At 38.4% G+C, this 22,542-nt stretch overlaps 1 protein-coding gene across 1 annotated transcript in view; it reads left to right on the forward strand.

Moving 5' to 3' along the window:
* The window catches only part of map3k5 (mitogen-activated protein kinase kinase kinase 5), a 175,362-nt gene that overhangs the window by 78,496 nt on the left and 74,324 nt on the right, over positions 1–22,542 (forward strand). The window contains exons 9-14 of the mRNA XM_069887224.1: positions 2,934–3,093; positions 3,971–4,124; positions 7,735–7,842; positions 7,957–8,006; positions 9,226–9,321; positions 10,487–10,568. Of these exons, the coding sequence (XP_069743325.1) occupies positions 2,934–3,093; positions 3,971–4,124; positions 7,735–7,842; positions 7,957–8,006; positions 9,226–9,321; positions 10,487–10,568 (650 nt within the window). The remainder of the gene's footprint in view (positions 1–2,933; positions 3,094–3,970; positions 4,125–7,734; positions 7,843–7,956; positions 8,007–9,225; positions 9,322–10,486; positions 10,569–22,542) is intronic.

Consider the following 22,542-nt stretch of genomic DNA (forward strand, 5'->3'; position numbering starts at 1 on the left):
TACTGATGGCAATTGTGGATGAGATGCTCTGGTACTGATCGCAATTGTGGATGAGATGTTCTCATTACACAATCAATACTCATTGATTGTGATCTGTAGATGAGGAAATCAAGGATCCAATTACACAGTGGAGTATTGAGTCCCAGGTCTTGGAGTTTGCTGATCAGTTTTGAGGGGATGATGGTGTTAAATGCCTAACTGCAGTTGATAAATAGCATCCTGATGTATGCATCTTTGCTGTCCAGGTATTTCAGGGCTTTGCGTAGATCTAGTGAGATGGCACCCGCCATCTATGAAGGTGAATTGGAATTAATCCATGTCACCGCTTGGACAGAGCTGATCTGCTTCAACACCGGCCTTTCAAAACACTTCATCACTGTTGATGTGAGTGGCACTGATCGATAGTCATTTAGGCAGGTTATCACACTCTTCTTCGCCACTGTTATGATTGATGCCTGTTTGAAACCGGTGGGTACCATGCCCTACTCGAGTGAAATGTTGAAGATATCCGTGAATAAGTTGGTAAGATGGTCAGCAGAGAGTTTTAATACTCGGCCGGGAACTCCATCTAGACCAGATGCTTTCCTTAGATTCACTAATCCTGAAAACAGATCACATGTCATCCTCTGATAAGGACAAGAGATGAAAATTAGGGGACGGGGGGTGGGGAGTACGCAGTGGTGGTTCTTTCTTGTTCTTGTGGTCAAATCTGGCACAGAAGGCATTGAGTTTGTCAGGGACTGAAGCTTTGCTGTCTCCTACTGCACTGGATATTGTAGCAGGTTGTCATTTAGGCCCTACCACAGCTGTCAGGTATCCCTCGTGGTTTCCATTTTCGTACGAAAACTCCACTTTGCCCTGGAGATGGCTTTCTACAGGTTATACCTGCTCCTTCTGTACTAATCTGAATCTCTGGACTTAAATGCCTGTGATCTGGCTCTCAGCAAGTTTTGAATTTCATTGTTTATCTAGGGATTCTGGTTAAAAACAATAAATGTAAAGTGAGTGTGTGAATCCTATGACCATGTCCTTCTTTCAAATAGCCACTCTAGATTCTGGTTGGGGAAAACCCTGAACGATTTGGTGGATGTACACTCGTCCACAACTGTTTTGATAGTCTGTAATACCCTAATGTAATCATTCAGATCCATGGCTGAGTCCTTGAACATCCCCCAATTGGCTGAAGTGAGGAGGTCCTGCAACCGTTCTTAGCCTCCAGAGCCTCACTTGAATAAAACTGATGCACATGGTGCACATGTTGATATAAATGAAGATAAGCTAAAACAGTTAACAAAATAAATGTTTGCAGTAAATGGCAGAAATGCACCATCATGCCCAATTTTGGGGGAGGAAACAGGATTTGAGAACACCAGTTTTCCCTGGTGGGCTTCTTTGTGCAAATTCTGCCTAAGCAGCAATGACCTTCCATGCCTCCACAAAGGTTATTAGAACAGGGCTGGGCTCATTGAACATGTAAATTGAACCTTAACTCATGTTTCAAATTCCATTTAAAAAAAAAAAGACATGAGTAGTATATTACTTGTTCTGCATGAAATATTCGTTGCTGCACATGTCATCAAGTACACTGGAGTGTAGACGAAATAGAAGATTTAGTACCCTTGCTATTTGGGTTTAAGTACACAAGTACTGTACTGTAATACAAGTAGCTCAATTACAATTACAAGTACTGTAATTAGGTCTGTAGATGGACTAAAACTATCATGCAACAAATGCAAGCAGATCAGATTTGAATTGCCACACCAGTGTCTTGGCATAGTTGGTTGCACTATAGGTAATTTGATTCACGGTATTGTGCGTATCATTTCAGGATACGGGAATAGAATAACTTTCTTTGCAGCCCTTGCAATAAGATCAGAGGGATTAAACACAATACTCTCCTTCTATACCAGTAGTTCTCAATCTTTTTCTTTCTACTCACCTACCACCTTCAGTATTCCCCATGCGATAGGTGCTCTGTGATTAGAAAGGGATTGCTTAAGTTGGTATGTGGGTGGAAAGAAAAAGTTTGAAAACCAGTTTTAATCATACCTAATTGACTTGTTATGTGCAGTTTCATAACTCCAAAGGAGTTGGCCCAATGACAATTTTTCCCAAGCAAAATATTTCAGTAATAATGGGGTCTAGAGCAGTGGTTCACAACCTTCCCTTCTCACATACTGTTCTACACTTACACGTTATAGTAAACTAGTTCAAAAATTGGTACATTAAAACCCCTGGCACCTATGGGGATTGGTAGATGCCGGATAAGTGAATTTTATGGTTGTTTGAGATTGCGTGTTGCATGATTGGCGAACTAATAGTGAAGCATGCCAATTTTAAAATTCTGAATTTTTTACCTATTTATTTTCAATTATTTTTTTTTGCCAGTTGCTTGAGGCTGCTAATTGCTTGAATTCCAGATAATAGGGATTTTACTGTATATGTAAATATTGTGATTTCATTTCTATGTTCATCTTGTAGTCAGAAATTTGCATAACACCATAAATTCATAGCAATGTCCCATGTAAAGCAAAAGTGGAAATAGCGTTATTATTTTGACATCTATTCTGTTACATCTGTTATAGATATGCTTAGTATTATTGCCTTTAAATTTTGATTGCATAATTGTAATATGTACTGCAGAAATTGTCTTTTCTGAAATGGATACATCTGATCAAGGGATCTTCATTAAGTAATTTGAGAAATTTTTTAGCATTTAATTGGATTTTACCCAAATGAACTTTCTGAATTGAAATTTGAAACTTGAAGTGCACTGAAAGAATCAGAAAAATTCATTTAGTCAGGGTAAAGAAAGTGTTCATGTGCCTCCAATTTTGATTCAGTGGGGTTTCCTTGAGGTTCCTTTAAATTAGCATAATGTGCCTGATTTCTGTATTTGATGCTAACATTGGCAATGCTTCTAATTTGTGCAGGTGTGAAACTCAGCAGCCTTTTGGGAAAGAAGGGAAACTTAGAAAAAATACAGAGTTACTGGGATGTGGGATTTTTCCTAGGTGCCAGTATGTTGGCAAATGATCCTCTCCGAGTAATTATGGCTTCTGAGAAGCTCTTTAAACTCAAAGCACCTGCATGGTAAGTTTGGATTTATGGAATTTACATCTCTGTTTAAAAAAAAATCCTATTATAATAATAATAAGAAAGAGTAAAATCGAGTCTGTTGGGTCCTCTGTGAATCGTGAAAATTAAGAGGGTCATTAACATGGTATGGAGTTATAATTCAGGGGATGTAACTGAGACTTTGCTCATTGACTTTTTCAATTATGATTTCATGATTGTACCCATGAGGAGATAAATTTAGCTGTACTTCTTGCGGCGGGACACCAATTTGACACATCATTTGAGCTGCACAAAATGGGAAATTAGTTTCACTTTCTGATTTCAACATGTTGTTTAAGAATACCGCAGTTAGCTTCAAATCAACATTGCAAATGTAGGTTTTTCATTGGATCTTTTTTTTTTGAAAGAACATCTTCATGGTAAATACTCCAGTGATTGTAACTGCATTTGGTTTTCAAAAATTATTACTGGATGGTCTGCCACTTCATCTGCAGAATGGAAGCTGAAGCAGTTTATTAGAACTTTTCACTGGGAAATCTGCTCAATGAAACCGTGCAAGACAGGCTGATGAGTAAAATTTTATTGCCTCACTTTTGTAAATGTTTTGGTTACTTATCAAGGAAAAGATGGATGAGGGTTAATGCATAGGTCTAGAAATAGATATTAAAGTCATTCCCAAGCTTTTTTCATCTGCCTCCCCCTTAGCTCTCAGGCCACATCCCTAGAACACACAGACACACCCACCCCCCTTTCTTGGAATTGTTCGTTAAGTGTTCGTTTCTCTTTACTTCCTCTGGATGCTGCATGACCTGCTGAGTTTTTCCAGTACTTTTGTGGATTGCACTGCTGGAATTCTGATCAGTTTTTGTTTGCATTTGTCTGTATGTTGTAGGTATTTGAAGTCTGTTGTAGAAACCATTCAGATTTATCAACGATTTAAGAAACAGACTTCAGAGCAACTGTCTGAATGTCAGGATCTGATGGACTTCTGGATGGACTTCATTGTTGAAGCAACCAATGAAGCTGTGTCCTTGGTTCGCTTTCCTGTAAGTGATTTAACTGCAAGTTATATTTGTGCTGAACCACACATATTCTTGTTTGTATACCTGCACCTTCAGAGTATTAGTTCTCGAACAGTTTTAAGTGCCAAGTTTGTACCAAAAATGCAGAGGCCAAAATGTAAAACATTTATTCATTTTTAAAAAAAAATTCTGCCCACTGAGCAAAATCATCATTTATTGTCTAATCCTAACTCTGGCTGAGGAAATAATGGTGGTGAGGTGCCAGGACCTTGAGAACTTCTGTGAAGGTCGTTCTACTGTGCAGTTGGGTTGGTAGATATAGGATTTAGGCCAGCAAGATGAAGAAACATCACAATACATCCAAGCCAAGATTCTGTGTGAATGAAAGGCGAACTTACAAATGTGGTGTCCCCATGTATTTGCTGCCATCATGAGTTTAGGAAGTGCTGATTGGGTGGCCTGGGTAAACAACTAAAGTACATTTTACAGGTGGCACACATTGCAGCCCCTGGTCAAGGAGGTGAATGTTTTGGATTCTTCAAGGGGTCCATTCAAGTTTTGGATGGTGTCAAATGTTTGGGAGTTGATGGAGGTGCATTCCTGGCAGATGGACAGTATTCCATTATACTCCTGACCTATGCTTTGTGGATGGCGAAAAGGCATTGTTGAGTTAAGAATTGAGTCAGTCACCAGAGGATTCCCAGTCTCTGACCTGGTCTTTCAGTCATGATAATCATGTTGGTAATCAGGTGTCCAATTGAGCTTTTGGTCACATGATGGTGGAAGACTTGGCAATGGTAAAGCCATGAGTATTACATTCTGTCTTGTTAGAGATGGTCATTGTCTGGAAATTTTGAGGCACATATGTTTGCCAATTCCATGCCTGAATATTGCCTCAGCCTTTTTTTTTAATTTTTAATTTTTTTATATTTCACACTATAAACTATATTGATCAAGATACATACATTTTCGTTTTCAAATATATACAGTGTCGTTTTCTCCCCCCTCTCTCTTCCCATCCCACCCTCCCTACCTCCCCTCCCATTCATTTAAAGTTCAGAATCTAAGATACATTAAACCCGTCAAACAATGTTGTCACTCAATAAAAATAAACAAGAAATTCCACTGAGTCAGTTCTTTTCATTCTCTTCTCCTTCTGTCATTTTAGGTGGTAGATGTCCACGGTAGGTTTTCTCTATTGTGTTTCATGTATGGCTCCCATATTTGTTCAAATATTGCAATATTATTTCTTAAATTATGTTATTTTTTCTAATGGAATACATTTATTCATTTCTATATACCATTGTTGTATTTTCAAGTTATCTTCTAATTTCCAGGCTGACATAATACATTTTTTTGCTACAGCTAGGGCTATCCTAACAAATCTTTTTTGTGCACCATCCAAATCAAGTCCAAATTCTTTGTTTTTTATATTACTTAGGAGGAAGATCTCTGGGTTTTTTGGTATATTGCTTTTTGTGATTTTATTTAAGATCATCCCAAAATTTTTTCACTTTCTCACATGTCCAGATTGCATGAATTGTTGTTCCCATTTCCTTTTTACAGCGAAAACATCTGTCAGATACTGTTGGGTCCCATTTATTTAACTTTTGAGGTGTAATATATAGCCTGTGTATCCAGTTATATTGTATCATACGTAACCTCGTATTTATTGTATTTCTCATAGTTCCTGAGCATAACTTCTCCCATGTTTCCTTTTTATCTTTATGTTTAGATCTTGTTCCCATTTTTGTTTAGTTTTACCATTTGTTTCCTCATTCTCCTTGTAGTTTAATATACATGTTTGTTATAAATTTTTTGATTATCATCAGCTTTGATGCATGCAGGTACAAATTACTTCATATACTATGGAGATGCAAATGAACATAAATTTGTTTACAATCTTCTCCAGTTAGAATCGGATGAAGGATGTGGAGCAACTGACGATGGTTGGACTCTTCCCTCAGTAATTCCTTCAGTGTGGTCATGGGTCTAGGGCAATAGAGCAATAGCTATCCCACAAACACAGCCACCTTCCTTTGTGTGAGGTAGATTACCAAGCTTTGGAGTAACTTGAAGACTGTTGACTTCAGTATAACCAGATCACCTTGATGCTACCTTAATGCCAAGAGCTGTTATTCTCACTTTGCTTCCAGAATTCAGCTTTTTGGTCCATGTCTCCTATAAGATTTTTGTGGAAGGTGAGGTCAAAATTTGCAGCAAAATTAATCAAATAAACACAGCTATGTTTGATATTGGTCTTCACTGACATCAACTCTGTTGTCGACCCTGATAGAAGCTTATAAAATTAAAGAGGAGAAATAGGATAAACAATCAAAATCTTTTCTCCCAGGGTCAGAGGCTGAGATAGAGGTTTATAAAATTGAGAGGCATAGATGAGGATAAACAAAAAGTAGTCTTCTCAGGGTAAAAATGCCAAATACTAGAGGTTGTGCATTTAATGTGCAAGGTGGACATTTTAAAGGAGATGCATGGGGCAAGTTTGCACAGAGTGGTTAGGTGCCTGGTATGTGCTGCCTGTAGTAGTGGTGGAAGCATATGTGGTGGTAGCATTTGAGAGATTATTAGTTAGACACATGAATATGCAAGGAATGGAGGGATATGGATCCTACACTGGCTGAAAAGATTTTTGTTTAAATTGACATGAAGTTCAGCACAGACATCAGTACTAGAGCTTGGAAAGCCTCCTGTTATCATAGCCTTTCCAATGCACTCAGCCATTGTTCATGTCAAGAGGAATGATCCATTTAGCATTTCTGGCTGATTGTAGTTCGAAGTGCTTTCCCTTTGCCTTTAGCACTCAGGTGCTGAGCCTCATTGTCAATAATGACTTGGATCTTATTATAATCTCCTCCTTTAATTGGTTGTTTAAATATCTGCCACAATTCTCAACTGATTATGACAAAGCTTTGGCCTGACTTTATAATTATAAGATGGTTTTGTTCTGCCTGTTGCATATTCTCTTTTCTAGTTAGGTGACAGGTAGCCCTGTGTTGCATTAGGCTGTGCAATAATTTGAATGCCATCAGAGAAGGACTGAGCAACTAGAAGGAGTGCACTAGTATTCTAATTGAAATAAGCTCATTTATGGTGGACTATGAACAACAAATTCAAACCAATGGTGATGTTAGGCCATTCACAATTCGATGCAAAACTGGTACCATTAGGTACCTGACAGTTGAGAAATTCTCTGATTTCCAATCCATTAAAATCAATGGCATGCAGTTAACTTTGTAACATTGCAAGATAGATGAAAAAGCTATTCCAGCATTTTGGTTACTGGCTGTTGGATAATAAAGCTGATCAAGATTTGTTTAACTCATTGATACAGTTGTATGATAAAAAAAACCTGCAGGAATGGTGACAAAATAAGCGTCCGTGTTTGTGTTTTGGTAAGTAGGTAACAGGGTTATCACAGTAATTAGTCATTGTACATCTGTGCTTCCAATGGGCACTCTCTAGGTTTATTTGGATAGCGAACTTGGGTAATGATGTTAGTTTGTAAATTCTCATTAATGTACAGAAAAAAATGTTCAGAATGCTTGCAAATTTTGGAGCACGATACAAGGCAAAAAAAATGAACATTTCTATATTTTTACACTTTATATGACAGGTTTTAATCTTGGAGCCAACCAAAGTTTTCCAGCCTGCTTATTTATCTATAAACAATGAAGCAGAAGAGAAGACTGTATCTATTTGGCATGTATCACCAAGTGATAAGGTAATTTGTTGCACGTGACAGGAGGGATTTAAATAAATTAATTTCTTAATGTACATTACACTCTACCTATTTCTTGTTTCCTCCCCACCCCCTCCCCCCATGGGAAACCACAAGAATGCCATATATGAATGGAATTTCAATGCTACTTCAATCAGAGGTGTGAGGTCAGTGCTGACTGGTGCATTCAATGCACAATAATCATGTTGATTAATGCCAGTTAAAGGTATAAGCATTAGACAAACAGGAAAGTTTACAGATGCTTTGATTGTAGTGTAATGTGCAAAAGTGCTGAGGAACTCAGCAGGTAACATAGCATCTATAGGAAACCAACATTTTGGGTCTGATGCCTTTTATTTATTCAGCAACTTGCCTTTTTTTTGCTCATACTTTGACAAAGGGCTCAGCCCTGAATCATTGGTTGCTCTTTACTTCCTATCGATGCTGCATAACCTGCTGAGTTTCTACAGCATTTTTTGGGTTTTGCATAATGATTAGTTACCACTGTTGTAAAAGTTATTTATTTTTTATAAATAATGATAATCATTTAGAACCATTTTTAGTTGTATTCATACATTGAAATATGTTCTTCAACAGGCTGTAATAATTTAAGTAGTATTGTTTACAGTTAATATTTTTTCTTTGGCTTGGCTTCGCGGACGAAGATTTATGGAGGGGTAATGTCCACGTCAGCTGCAGGCTCGTTTGTGGCTGACAAGTCCGATACGGGACAGGCAGACACGGTTGCAGCGGTTGCAAGGGAAAATTGGTTGGTTGGGGTTGGGTGTTGGGTTTTTCCTCTTTTGTCAGTGAGGTGGGCAATATACTTTGGATGTATCTGACCATTTGTCAGAAAAAGTGTTCAGGATTATATTTAGATTTTGTATGAACGTATTAAATTAAATTTTTGGGAGAATTTTTCCCTTCTGTGGGGTGGAATTTTCATTTCAGAATAAGAATTCTTTCAATAATAATGGAATGACAGTCAGTATTTTAGCAGGCCTATATGCAAAAGCAAGATATGGATTGTCTTGTGCTGGAGAAGGAATACAATGCTATCCTTTTTTTTGAACATATTCAATTGCACTTTCTTCTACTTGTAGCAGGGTAGCAGCCACATTGTAATGTAAAGAGTGGAAGAAGACAGGAATTCATTACTTACTGAACAATAATTTTATAATGAATGAGTAACAAGAGTGAGGATGGGTCCCACAATGGTTCCTAAGGTGGTTCAAGAGTGAAAGCTGGTGTATTTCAAGTAGGTTCCTATTCTGCATCATCTGAGATGTTCATGTGTGGTTTACAGATTTAGGTAAAATAGTTGACTGGACTTTAATCTACTTATGTAATGTGGAGCTAGCTTTAAAATACTTCTTAATATTTCAGTGTTTCGAAATGTGATGAACGTTGTTGCTTCTTGTATGTGCTGCATAATACAGATGATTTTCAGATATACTTTTGCACAGAGCTTCATTGCAAAAGGTATGTGTATTTTCTAGTCTCAAATGATTATGCACAAATCATGTTTGATCTACATGTAAATAACGAGCTGATTATGTGTGCTAGTCTCAACTGAATTATTCTCCGTTCCCTGCCTTGAAGTCAGCAGTTTGTGCTGTAGGGAATAATCACAACATAATCACGTCATGAATTGTTGTGCCATTAAGACAGTGATTACATTTTTGTGCAAAACACAATTCTGCCATTCAGAATTAATGCTTTCAAAATGGCTCAATAATTTTGACTCCCTGAAACATGCATAAATCATTGTCTGTGCAAATCTATCAAAATAATTTGACCATTGGTCACAATTTTAAAATTGAAGTGATTTTGTTAATTTTTTTTTAACTTACCATACATTTTAAGTACCAGTCAAGATTAAGAATCATTGAAGAAAATCAATAATTGATTAATGTTGTTCACTTGTTGGAATCTGCATTCAAATCATTCAGAGAAATTAAATAGATCATTTTCCAATAAATCCAAAGATGAATGATGTTAGTCTTTCAAATGATCATGAGATTAAAATAAAATTATAGTAGTCACCATTTTGTGAATACCTTGCATGAATATTTTTTTTACACCCTATTTAATTGGGAAAGAATGGTTTTATTAGCAATATTACAAAGTGAATGAGAATGCAAGGAGAATGAGAAAGAGAAGTATTTTGATTTGCATTTTCTTCAGCATTATTGACCATGAACATTTTAGTTTTGCACTGCATGCATTAGTGGTTTTAGAAAAACCTCTCAACAACAAAATTATTTTGCTTCTGTAATATCTGCTATTTGGAATAAATTAGTTTGTGGTATTTTGCTTTCAACGTAATGGGATACATAATTAAATGTGTAGGTGGTGAATTGGAGAATGATGTGTTTATTGCAAGGAAGAGATGAAGCAAAATACTTCACATTCTGGAAGCCTTTAATAAAATATGCTGAGCAGGTTAGACAACAAGTGTGGAGAAGAAAATGGATTTAATCTTGGAGGTTGATTGGAAGTGTTATTGCTCGGCAGAATTTCATATTGCACAATAACAGATTTATGGACGATTGGAAGTACATCAAATACAGAAGTAGATATTAAATATCTTCTATTAATCACATGAATCATTCCAATTTATTTTTGTTGCGCAAATGTTTTTCAGGTTCTGTGAAATGGTGAATTCTATTACAGACGAGGTAGGAAAAGGTGCAGAAGAAGGAGATTCTGAGGGAGATGCATTGGAGGTAAGGCAGACATTTTATTTTAAAAGATCAGAAAATGCACAATATTGTCATGGCTAATCCTTGAGGTCGACGATGATGGCCTTCATTCCGTTGATCTATTTATGGGCAATCAGGTGGCTTCTGACTCCAATCTTGGCTTTGAAAGTTCTTCCACATTCAGGGCAGGTAGTACCAGATCGGGCTTTGGTTTTTGCTGCCTCTCTTTCCATTTTCTTCTAATTCTCCACATCTGTTGGCTTCAAAAGTTGCTGTTCCTTCTCAGATGATGGTTTGATGGAGTTTCCTGTCCTTGCCATTGGTTTCCCAATTGTTGATGTTACAACCGTGGCTTGAGAAGAGAGAGTGGCGATTTCAGAATGATGAACTCAATATATCAAACGTTGTGCTGCTGAGCAAGTTATTGGTTTTCCATTGAACCGTTCAAAGCACAAAAATGGCTTCTGGTCCATCATGCCTGCCCAGCTCTTTGAAGCCCATGATCCTGATACTTACAATGAGGATGCAGGTGAAAATGATGGAAGAAACTCAACAAGATTGGGTACACGGTGGTCCCACTAAATCTCATAACAGGCCAGATGATCCAACAACTGCAGGAAAAAGAATGCCAGCAACATCAGCGAGGACAGGTGGCACCAATCCAGAGCCATTGACAGCAAGCAGAAATAGGTGGGAAGGAAAGTGGGGATAATCTGGAAGCCTAAGAGGGGTAGAAAGATGGGTGAGCTGCAGTGATTGGGATAGATGTGGAGAAGCTGGATATGAGGGCTAGGAAGGGTCTGGGTCAACCAGTGCAATGCCTCCTGACTTGTAGGAATAGCTGAGATAATCAAGTGTCCTGGACTGGAGCTGTTAGCATTTCATCTCAACCTTGAGGAAACCCATGCAGTACCAATAATTTCAGTTCTGGATTCAGTAGGGACCCATTTCAGTTAAGGTTCAGAAGTACTGTATTCAGGCTCTTCATATCAAATTTCTTTATTGAACTAAGTGGATAATATTAAATAGCAGACACTTTAACAGCCTGATCTAAAGATGCAAACCTTTTATTCATATGCCCACAAGGAACAGGTTGAAGGCTTTTCCAGCAAGTCACAAGTAGTCGTGGCTTTTGTGCAGCAAATGTAGCTACACATCCCATTTCGTCAGGCATTTGGCTTTGGATATTCACATTTATCCTTTTCTGAAGGATTAAGAGGGTGTCCAGCTGATCAATTGCTCCTCACTGCTTTGTTCTACATCCAATGATCTCTATCCTATTCGATATCCAATGTCTTATCCACTGCCCAGTTGGATTAACTACAACCTGGGCCCCTAGGCTGAGCTTTAGTAAGGCCTTCCTGGATCAGTGTCAAGGGGGGGAGGAATTCATGGGCCATGAACACCCACCCATTATCTATAGAAAATAGCATCTATAGCAAGCACTGAAATTGCACCTCTATCCAAACATCTGACACCCATCTTTCAGAGAACTTTACCATCTCAAAAATACAAGTCAAGCTCTCAATGCTGCAGGGATCTCCCAATGCACCAATTCCCTCTCCACCCCCCCCCCCCCACCCCTCCACCCCACCTTGTCCCTGCCAATCCCCTTCCCTAGGCTGTACCTGCAGATTCCTCTCTGGCGCCACAGCTTCTGGACCAATCGATGCTGAATGGCACAATTCTTCAGCCTCGATCGCTTTGAGGTCCGAGCAGCACCCCCAGCCCCATGGCCCTCCCACATCTTCGCTGCTTCTAATCTGCGCCCAGTTCCTTCGCTCCCTCCTCGGCAGTGCAAACCACATTTTAAAGTCAGTCTGCCACTTTGAAGGGCTGATCAGCGGCCCCACGCGGAGCCGCGACAGTACCGGAGGCATTGTGATGGTGCACTCTGCTGCTTCTTCTGCCCCCCACCCCCAACCCCGACCTGCCTGCTGGTCTGCTCAGGCCACATACGGCATGGCCTGACAGCGGATGCAATTACCGACCGCCTGATAACTGGCTGGGTAGCGAGCCAATGGAAAGTGAACGGCGCTGGCTTGGCCAATGGAAATGTGGAGGTGGTGGGGGAGGGGAGGTCATTTGGAGGGCCCCTGCAGACTGAGCAAGTAAAAGTAGCAATTGTGCTCCAGATTTATCTTACAACTAACTGTGATTTACATTTCCTGTCACTTGAAACTGAACGGCAACAGAACCTTGAAGCTGGATTAATCATTGAAGTCAGCCGACATTAACAACCGTATCTCCATTCATTACCATTTTTTTAATGGCAGATAAAGCTAAGAAATTGAAGCAACAGTAACCCACCTGCAGCACCTGCGTCACCAAAGCAATTAGACGTTTTATTTTGTTTTTGCTTTTGATTTCTGTCTCAAATTTAATGTCTCCATCAATGCAAATGATGTTTGATGTTCAAATTACTTCATCATTATTCAATGATAAAGCTTTTTTCAACACCAGAGTAAAATTTAGAAATCTTATGTGTTTGCTTTGCAACATTTTTTTTTAAACTTTGCAGTGACCCAATATTATAACCCGTATCACAGGGTCACAAAGTAACTGATCATGCTGGTAATTGGCAGTAGCACATTGTCAAGTCACATCTGATCAAAAACACAGGTTCTTCTGTTCACATCCTGATTGGAATCGAGACACTTACTTTGGCCTTGTATAACGTGCAGCCTCTGTTCAATCTGATAGTGCAGCTCAATATTAATTTTAGCAGACGATTTTGCTACCTTCGTATAATGACAAGAATTTTTTCAGAATTGGCAATTACAACTTGAAAAATAAGTGTGTGTATTTCAATACAATAATATACACCTCCATTGGAGGTTATCACTATGGTTAGATTAAATGTTCACTCAACAATTATGAAAGTATCTAGCAAAAAATCGGCACTCTCCACCCCATTTATGAACTTCAAATTAAAAAGCACAAACAATCAAATGAAAATTGCATTTTTTAAATTAAAAGTCCATTGGATATAGACTTCACCAAATTCCATGCTAATTTACATGAATAATGGCAAATAATTTTTTTTTTTGGTCTCGACTTTGAATCCAATGAATGGCTGCTTTGTTTTTCACTTTGTCCTTAATTTAATTTCTGAGGAGGCCAACAGGGAACACCACATCAATAATCCACTGCCTATTTCAGAAAATATATTCACATGGGACTTTTGTTTTTATGCACCAAGAGGAGCCGGGACATGTTTGAGTCCTTGACCCATGTATTAAGAGTGAATTTTTATCTTGTATTTATTTCAAAGAAGCACAATCCACGAAGGCCAAATCAGATCAAACAATTTTATTAACTTTAGTTTTCCAGTACTCCCTTGTCCCACCCCCAAGCAATTGTATTTGAATAGAAAATAAAATTTCCTGAAGTGTATAGGTTATTTATACTTACCTGCATTATGATTACAATTGTTGGAATTAATGCTATAATGACAATTAGATACATAGTTATCGATAGAAGGCTGGTGATGACAAGCATGGTACTGGCATAGGCAGAGCAGTTTATCCTGCTTTGAGCTGCCGCTGCCCTGACTGTAATAGACAAGAGTGTTGAAAGCTTCAAGTTGTTGCATTTTTAAAATACTTTATTATTGCTGTTTGGTTCCCTTTGGCATCGTTAAAGTAACATTACGATTGCTGCATCTCTTCTTTCTATTGTTGTTTAAAGGCCCTCCCTTGCCTCCAGGCCCCTAGGCTTCAGCCTACTCAGCCTAATCTGCCACTGCCGAGTGTAAAGGTTAAATTATATTTGTGACCTTTCTGTATGCATGAACTATTCTTTGTATGAGTGCTCTGTTACCATTTTCAGTCACAGTTAAGATGAACTGATTTGAATTGTTTATTGTCACCTTTACCAATACAGAGAAGCCTCTTTTTCCTGTGCTATCCAGACAAGTCACACATATTTAAATGGACTAGGTAGTAAAATAATAAAACAAAAGTGGTATAGTGTTACAGTAAGCCAAATAGTACAGAGCATAGTGTTACAAAGACAAATGACAGGCTACTGAGAAAAGTACAGTTAAAACACTGCACAAACATCATCTTTTTATCAATGAGAGATCCATTTAATAGTCTGGTAACAGCAGGAAAGAAACTGTCCTTAAATTTGGAGTTTTGTCATTTTGAACTTGTGCATCTTCTGTCCAACAGAGAGGGGAAGAAGAGGGTGTAAACATGTGGGATGGGTCCTTTAATATGTTGGCAGCTTTAACAAGACAGCAGAAGGCATAGACAAGAATTGCTGGAGGGGAGGTTGGTTTATATGATGATCTGACCTTCAATCACAACCCTCAGTTGTGATACTATTTCAGGTACTAGTGGAAAGGTCCGTTCCCATACTAATCTGCAATGTATTTGGACTTGCTTCTTGCATCTTTAAAATTGGTAAGACTTGTCATCTGTCACTGATACCTGATGCCAAGTTGGCAAGTGAGCATTGTATTCCATTGATTTCATCTTTTTAAAAACCTGCACTCTGCTCTCCCAGCCCCACCTCCCCTCCTCCTCCCACTCTAACCCACCACAACCATCACAGCCCTTCAGGTTTCAAACACTAACTGGCTGTGTAAAGAGAGGCCACCTTGTGTTATCTTCTACTGACTTGGCTTGGTGGTTGTTTGCCCTTGGAGTTAAATGAATTCACTTGAATCTTATTAATTCTGGCATGTTACATTTCAGTATCTTGATTTGAAAGTTCATTGTTGGCATTTTGTCTGACAAATACATAAAAGCTGTCTGTCAATCTCTGACATTTTCTTGTATCACTTGTCAGTCAGTGGACTTTCTACCAACTAAGTATCAACTTTCATTAAGAGACATCCTTTCTCGAATTTGGTCTAAACCTGAATTACATTTGCCCTATTCATTGACATTAGTTAATCATAAGGTTTCTGATAAAGGATCGGTGTCCTGAAATATTAACTGTTTCTCCTTACAGTGTTTCCCTTTTTATAATCATGTGGTGTGATTATTTTTCATTGTTTTATTTACACAGTTACTTACAGTGATATAATGTATTAAACTTCCCCTGGTACTAGTCTCATCTGTCAATGGAAACGTCCACCATTCCTTTTATTTGTCTCAATAAGATCCTCCCTTGCCCTTCTAAATGTCAATATGTATAATTCCAATCTACTCCATCACTCCACGCAAGCTGAGAGAGATCAGGATTTTCAACTATCCAAACTGTTCATTTAGGCTAATATTTCCATGGATAAATTTTGAAAAGAACATAAAAGGAAATAAAATGTGTTTGAACATTTGCGTTAGAAAAGGCATGAGATTTGCATAAGTTGCAAAGAATGGAAGGAAATTAAAAATGTCTAATGAAGGGGAAAAAAAAGTGAGATTAATAGATTGTATTGAAACACGTGCACTTATGATAATTCTGGAGATATGTGCTGGATGACATCTTTCTCTGCAATCCAAAGACTTGGTTTTTTTAATACCTATAAAGTTATTATATAGAGTAATATATTGTTTTTTTATGAGGGAGTGATGGGAAGGGAGGGGTTTTTGGGGTCGGGAATGTAAACCATGTATGTAATTTTAATTTGTTTCTTGATATCTATATTACTATAATAATCCTAAATACTACATTTATGGAAAATTTTTAAATAAAAATATTCAAAAAAAGAAATACATGCATTCAGCTGGAGGGAGGATATGCAAACTGTCCAGAGTACCATGGTACCAGGAGCCATTCAAGTGGGGGGAGCAAAGAGAAATGTGATAGCCATAAGGGATAGGATAGCAGTTAGCGCAATGCTATTTCAGCGCCATTGACCTGTGTTCGAATCTGCCACTGACTGTAGGGAGTTTGTACGTGCTTCCAGGTCTGTGTGGGTTTCCTCTCACCCTTCAAAATATATCGGGGCTGTAGGACAATTGGGTGGAATAGCCTCATGGGTTGAAAAGGCCTGATAGCATGTTCTATGACTAGATTTAAAAAGATAAGAGAATGAATCCCAAAGAGTATGTCTTAGATTAATAAAGATCCCCTGGGGGCAGTGACAACAATATAATAGAATTCCAAATGCAGTTTGAAGATAAATGCCATATGTACTTTAAGAATGCAAGGATAAGGAGTAGGAGTAAATAATCTGGGTCATTGAGCTATTCAATAAGATCACTGCTAATATGGCCATGGACTTGGCCCATTAACCCACCCATTTCTCAGAATTCTTAATTCTCATAATATCTGTCATATATACATGTAAAGAGACAGCCTTGGCTGCTTCTTGAGCAGGGAATTCCACAGATTCACTGTTTTCTGGGAGGAAAAATTCATCATTATTTCTGTCTTAAATTTACTTTCCTGAATCTCGAGGCCATGTCCTCTGGTACTAGTCTCATTTGTCTCATTTGTCCTCCTTGCTTCCATTCCTGTCATAATTTTATTTGTCTCCAGAAGATCCTCCCTCATTCTTATACATTCCAATGAGTACAGTTCCAATCTACCCCATCACTCCATGCAAGTTGACCTTTTCTAGATTTAACCTGGTGAACCTCTTCTGCACTGCCTCTAAAGCCAGAATAAGGAGACCAGAACTGTATACAGTACTCCAGAAGCAGCCTCGCCAGTGCCCTGTACAGTTACAGGATGATCTCCCTGCTCTTAAAGCAATAAAGGCAAATGTTCTATTTTGTTTCTTGATTACTTGCTACACCCACAAACTAACTTTTTGTGAATTACGTACAAGCACTCCTGGGTATCTGCACAGCAGCTGGAAACAATTTTTCAGCATTTAAATAATCGATCTTTCATTTTATTTAACCTAAGTAAATAACTTCACATTTAACAATATTGTACTCCACCTGTCAAACCTTTTGCCCTCTCATTTAACCTAGCTATATCTATCTATGGACTCTGTGTCCTGTACACAATTTGCTTTCCTAATCAATTTTGTGTCACCAGCAAACAGATGTATTTCATTTGTGAGCCCAGAATCAATCTCTATGGAACCCCATTAAACATGTATTGCCAACCAGGGAATTACCCATTTATTCCTACTCTTTGCTTTCTATTAATAAACAAATCTTGTATCCAAGTCAGTATATTACCTAACTCTGTGCTTCCTTACCTTGTACTGAAGTCTTTTTGCGGCACCTTAACAAATGCCTTCTGGAAATCCAAGTAAATGATATCCACGTGTTCCCCTCTATCCACTAAGATCATTTTATCTTGAAAAAAAACTCCAAAGAATCCATGCTGCATCTGACTGATGGAACAATTTCTATCCAGATGTCTCACTATTTCTTCCATCGTGACAGCTTCAACAATTTTTCCAACTACAGAAGTTAAGTTAATTGGCCTATAATTTCCTGCCTTTTATTGACCTACTTTTTAAAAAAAAAAACTGTCTTGAATTTTGTTTTTGAGCTAATGTCTTCAATTTCCATGAGAGCTATGATAATGGTGTCAAAGAGGTGCATAAACAAGCTGAATAACAGCTCAGTGGCAGATACTCAAACAGTTGGCTTGTAATCAGCAAGTGTTTATCCCAATGAGAAAGTGACATGCTCTCTGTGAACAAAGGGTTAAATTGAAAAGTAGGGTATACAAAATGGCAGAGGCTCATAGCAGAAGTTAGGACTGAGAAGATTTTAGGAACCAGCAACAAAAGACTAAAAAGATCATAAGAACGGGGAAAATTAATTTTGAGAGAAAACTTGCACGTTGTCTCAAAATAAACAGCATATATTTTCATGGCTATATACATAGGAAACAGGTGAATAAGGTAAACTTGTGCCCTCTGAAGAATGAGACAGGTGAATTAATGACAGCAAACAATGAAATAAGTGATTATGTTTAAATGAAGTTATAGCAACAGTCTTAATCATGGAAGACATTGCTTATATGCCGAGCATAGACCTGTTAGTTTATTGACAAAATGCGAAAGTCACTTAGCAAAGAGGAAATAGCCAATCAATTGGGAAAGCTGAATAAAATCAAAACTTAGTCATCATAATTTTATGAAAACTAAAATCTGTTGTACAAATTTGCACAAATTCATTGAGGATGCCACAGAAAGTGTTGATAGAGGGAAATCTGTAGATGTTGTGTACAGTATTTAGTTTTTAACATTTGACAAGGATCCACTCAGTAGGGTGATGCACAAATTGATGTTTGCTCATTGACTTTGAGCAGGGGTGGCCAAACTTTAATGAAAGAGGCACATACAATAAACTTGAGATGTTTGAGAGCTGCAAAACATGTAAAAATATTGTATGCCTATTGTTATTCTTGCACATTTTGCTTCAAAACTTTTATATATTAGGAAAAACATATATGTAATATTTATTCATGTATGTAGTTTTTAAACTCCTAGATTGTTAGTTTCAATAATTAAAAAATACACACACTCATTTCTAATTTTGTGTTCCAATTTTTAGGGTAAAATTTAGGGGGTCAACGAATACACACATACTAATTTTGACCAGCATCATTCGAGGCATCAGGAGCTCCGATGGGAGGGTGGCTGAGGAGTCAGAAGCTCAGATGGGTGGGCAGGGCATCGGGAGCTTGGATGGGTGGATGGGGTGTCCAGGGCATTGGGGGGGGCTTGATGGGAGGGTGACCAGGGCATTGGGAGCTCAGATTGGTTGGTGGCCAGGGTGTATTGAGCGTAGATGACTGTTTGGCCAGGCATAATTCCATTTACAATTTTGCCGATGACACCACAGTTGGCAAAATCACAAACGCCAAAGAGGAAGCATACTGGAGGGAGATAGATCAGCTCATTGAATGGTGTAATGACAACAACCTTGTGCTTAAAGTCAGCAAAACCAAGGGGATGATTGTGAACTTTAGAAGGAAGTCAGGGGAACACAACCTAGTCCTCATCGAGGGCTCAGTAATGGAGAGGGTCAAGAACTTCAAATTCCTGGGTGTCAACATCTCCGAGGATCTGTCCTGGAGCCTCCATGTTGATGTAACCACAAAGAAGGCTTGCCAACGGTTAAACTTTGTGAGGTGACTGAGGAGATTTGGTATGTCACCAAAGATTCTCGTAAACTTTTAAGGTGTACCGTGGAGAGCATTCTGGGTGGTTGCATCACTGCCTAGTATGGAGGCACCAACTCTCAGGACAAGAATAAATTCCAGAGAGTTGTTAACTCAGCCTGAGACATCACAGGCACTAGAATTCACTGTATCGAGGACATCTACATGAGGTGGTGTCTTAAAAAAACGGCTTCTCTCTTCAAAGATGCTCACCGCCCAGGCCATGTTTTTTTTTGGGAAAAAGGTACAGGAGCCTAAAGACAAGAACTCACTGGCACAAGGACAGCTTCTTCCCCACTGCCATCAGATTCCTGAATAATCAAAGAACCAAAGCCATTACCTTATGTTTTGTGCCCTACTATTTTTATAGTAATGTTGTAAGATGGTTATAATATGAATGTTTGCTCTATGATGCTGCCACAAAACACCGAATTTCATGATTTGCTCACAACAATAAATTCTGATTCTGTGAGATGGCAGTTGGTGCGTCAGGAGCATGGATGAATGAGGAGGTGGGGCGTCAGGAGCTCTGGTGTTCATTATCTGTAAAAGAACTGCATGTTGCTGGTTTGGCCACCCTTGTGTTAGAAGTTGTTTGAATGGATTGGAAACTGGCTGCCCACATAGAATATAGAGTTGGAATAAATAGATCCTTTTCAGACTGGAAGGAGGTAATGAATGGACAATGGCAGAGGTAAGTTGTGGATTATGGCAGGCTATGGAGGAAGGAAAGATACCTTAGGTTTCCAAATTTGCTGCTGACATGAAAACAGGTGAAAGGGTGTGAAATGCAAAAGATACTGTGATTCTGCAGTGGGATAGAAGGAGATTGAATGAGCAGACAGAAGACTGGCTTATGGAGTTTAATGTGGGGAAGTGTGAACTCTTGCATTTCAGTAAAATAAATCAAAAGGCAAATTATTATCTAAATGGAGAAAGACTGCAAATGAATGAAGTGTGGAGGGACTGAATGTTCATTTATGTGAATCACAAAAAGCTAGCAGTCAGGTATAACAAGTAGTTTAGAAAGCAAATCAACATTTGTCTTTTATCACCAAGGGATTGGAGTTTGAAAATTAGGGGAGGATTTGTTCCAATTGGGCTCACCTAGAAGACTGCATAACCAAAAAAATATATAAATAACATTCGAAGTTGATTCACCAAACTAATTCCTGACAGGGCTGAGAGGCTAAATCATTTGAGCCTGCATTCCTTGGAATTTAGAGGAAATACCTAAGGGAATTGACTGGGTAGCTGTTGGGATGTTTTCATTAGTAGGAAAGTCACAAAGGAGTAGAAACACAACACAAGATGACCTCATTTAAAACTGAGCTTCATTGAAATTGCTTCTTGCAGACTGTGGTGAAAGCCTGGAATTGTTTGCCACAGGTGGAAGGTAGAAAATCAAAAATATTCAACATGGAGGTGGATAAATGTTTGAGCAATTAAGAAATAGAGGGGTATGGCGAAATGGCACAGAAGGGGTATTGAGACATAAATTGGTCATGCTCATATTAAATGGCAGGGAAACCTTGAAGGGTCTGATGCCTGCACCTGCTCCTATTTCCTTGTGTTCATGTGCATAACTTCAGATATATCTACCATAATTCCCTACAACCTCCATTTTTCTAACGACAATACCTCAATATTTCAAGTATTATTTCAGAATTATACTTCAATGTGGCTGGCTGAACCTAGTGAATTTACAATTAACTCTCTGAAATATTTCAATCTCTTTGCTACTCTGTTAAATGTAGTATTCTCAATAGCAATCTAACATTGTTGTTGTTCTATAATACAAGGCTAAAATTATCTTCTGGCTTTTGTAATCGTCCTACTTGTGATTAAACTGAGGATTCCATGAGCTTTGCTTTATGGCTTTGGCTGTGCTCTGAGTTTGGAGCCTTGGCCTTTTGTTCAGTCAGAATTTGACAACTTCAACTCAAAGTATTTACTGCTATAAACCTTCTGTCAATGCCAGTCCCTTTGCCATAGCATTAAAATCCAAATGTCTTTGATTGTTCATTTGACTCAAATTCCTTTACAATTTCTTTTGCAACAAGTAAAACCAAATGTTTTGATGCTGTATAAATTTACACATTGCCTACTCTAAGCCAACATTAAGTCAATTTATGAACAGAGTGAACAGAACTTTGCTGAACTCTGTGTGGAAATTGTTCCCAAATTCCTGCTACTCTGGAAAAACTGATCTAAACTGCAAATATATTCTTCTAACAACTTTATTTTCACTCCATTTTCAATTCTATCCCTTCCCCTTCACTGATAATCTCCTGCGTAATTGGCCAGCATCCTATTTCTGGCACTCAACACATCAGACAAGATTATATCTGTTTACAACCAAGAGAAGAATTTAAATCCACAACCATCTGACTCAGAGAAAGGGGAGCTACTAATTGAGCCAAGCAAATGCTTGTTCAAAAAGATTATACATAGACAATTTTTAAAAATCAAATCCATTAATAAAATTTGCAAGCTATTTATTTATAAACATTTTTAGATTCACTATTGTATATATGAAGTTGGAGGACAAAGTATTTATGCACTGTGGCCCCAGGATAATAATTCCAATCTGGGATCTTGGTAATTTATTTCCCGCGAAACACAAGAACTACAGATGCTGAAATCTTGAGCAAACAATAGGAAGATGGAGGGAATCAGTGGATCAGGCAGCATCAATGGAGAAAGGTAGTAGTCAGTCAACATTTCAAGTCGGGGCCTTTCTGCCTGAGCCTCTTGAGTCCATTCACCTTCTGATTGTTTGCTCCAGATTCCAGTGTCTGCATTTTTTTTTGTGTGTTTACGTCGAAGTACTCGAGATGGCAGAGGTCGACAGCATCGAGTCCACGCTGCTGAAGATCCAGCTGCGCTGGATGGGTCACGTCTCCAGAATGGAGGACCATCGCCTTCCCAAGATCGTGTTATATGGCGAGCTCTCCACTGGCCACCG

The sequence above is a fragment of the Narcine bancroftii genome, chromosome 6 (genome assembly GCF_036971445.1).
Source record: "Narcine bancroftii isolate sNarBan1 chromosome 6, sNarBan1.hap1, whole genome shotgun sequence".
NCBI lineage: Eukaryota > Metazoa > Chordata > Chondrichthyes > Torpediniformes > Narcinidae > Narcine > Narcine bancroftii.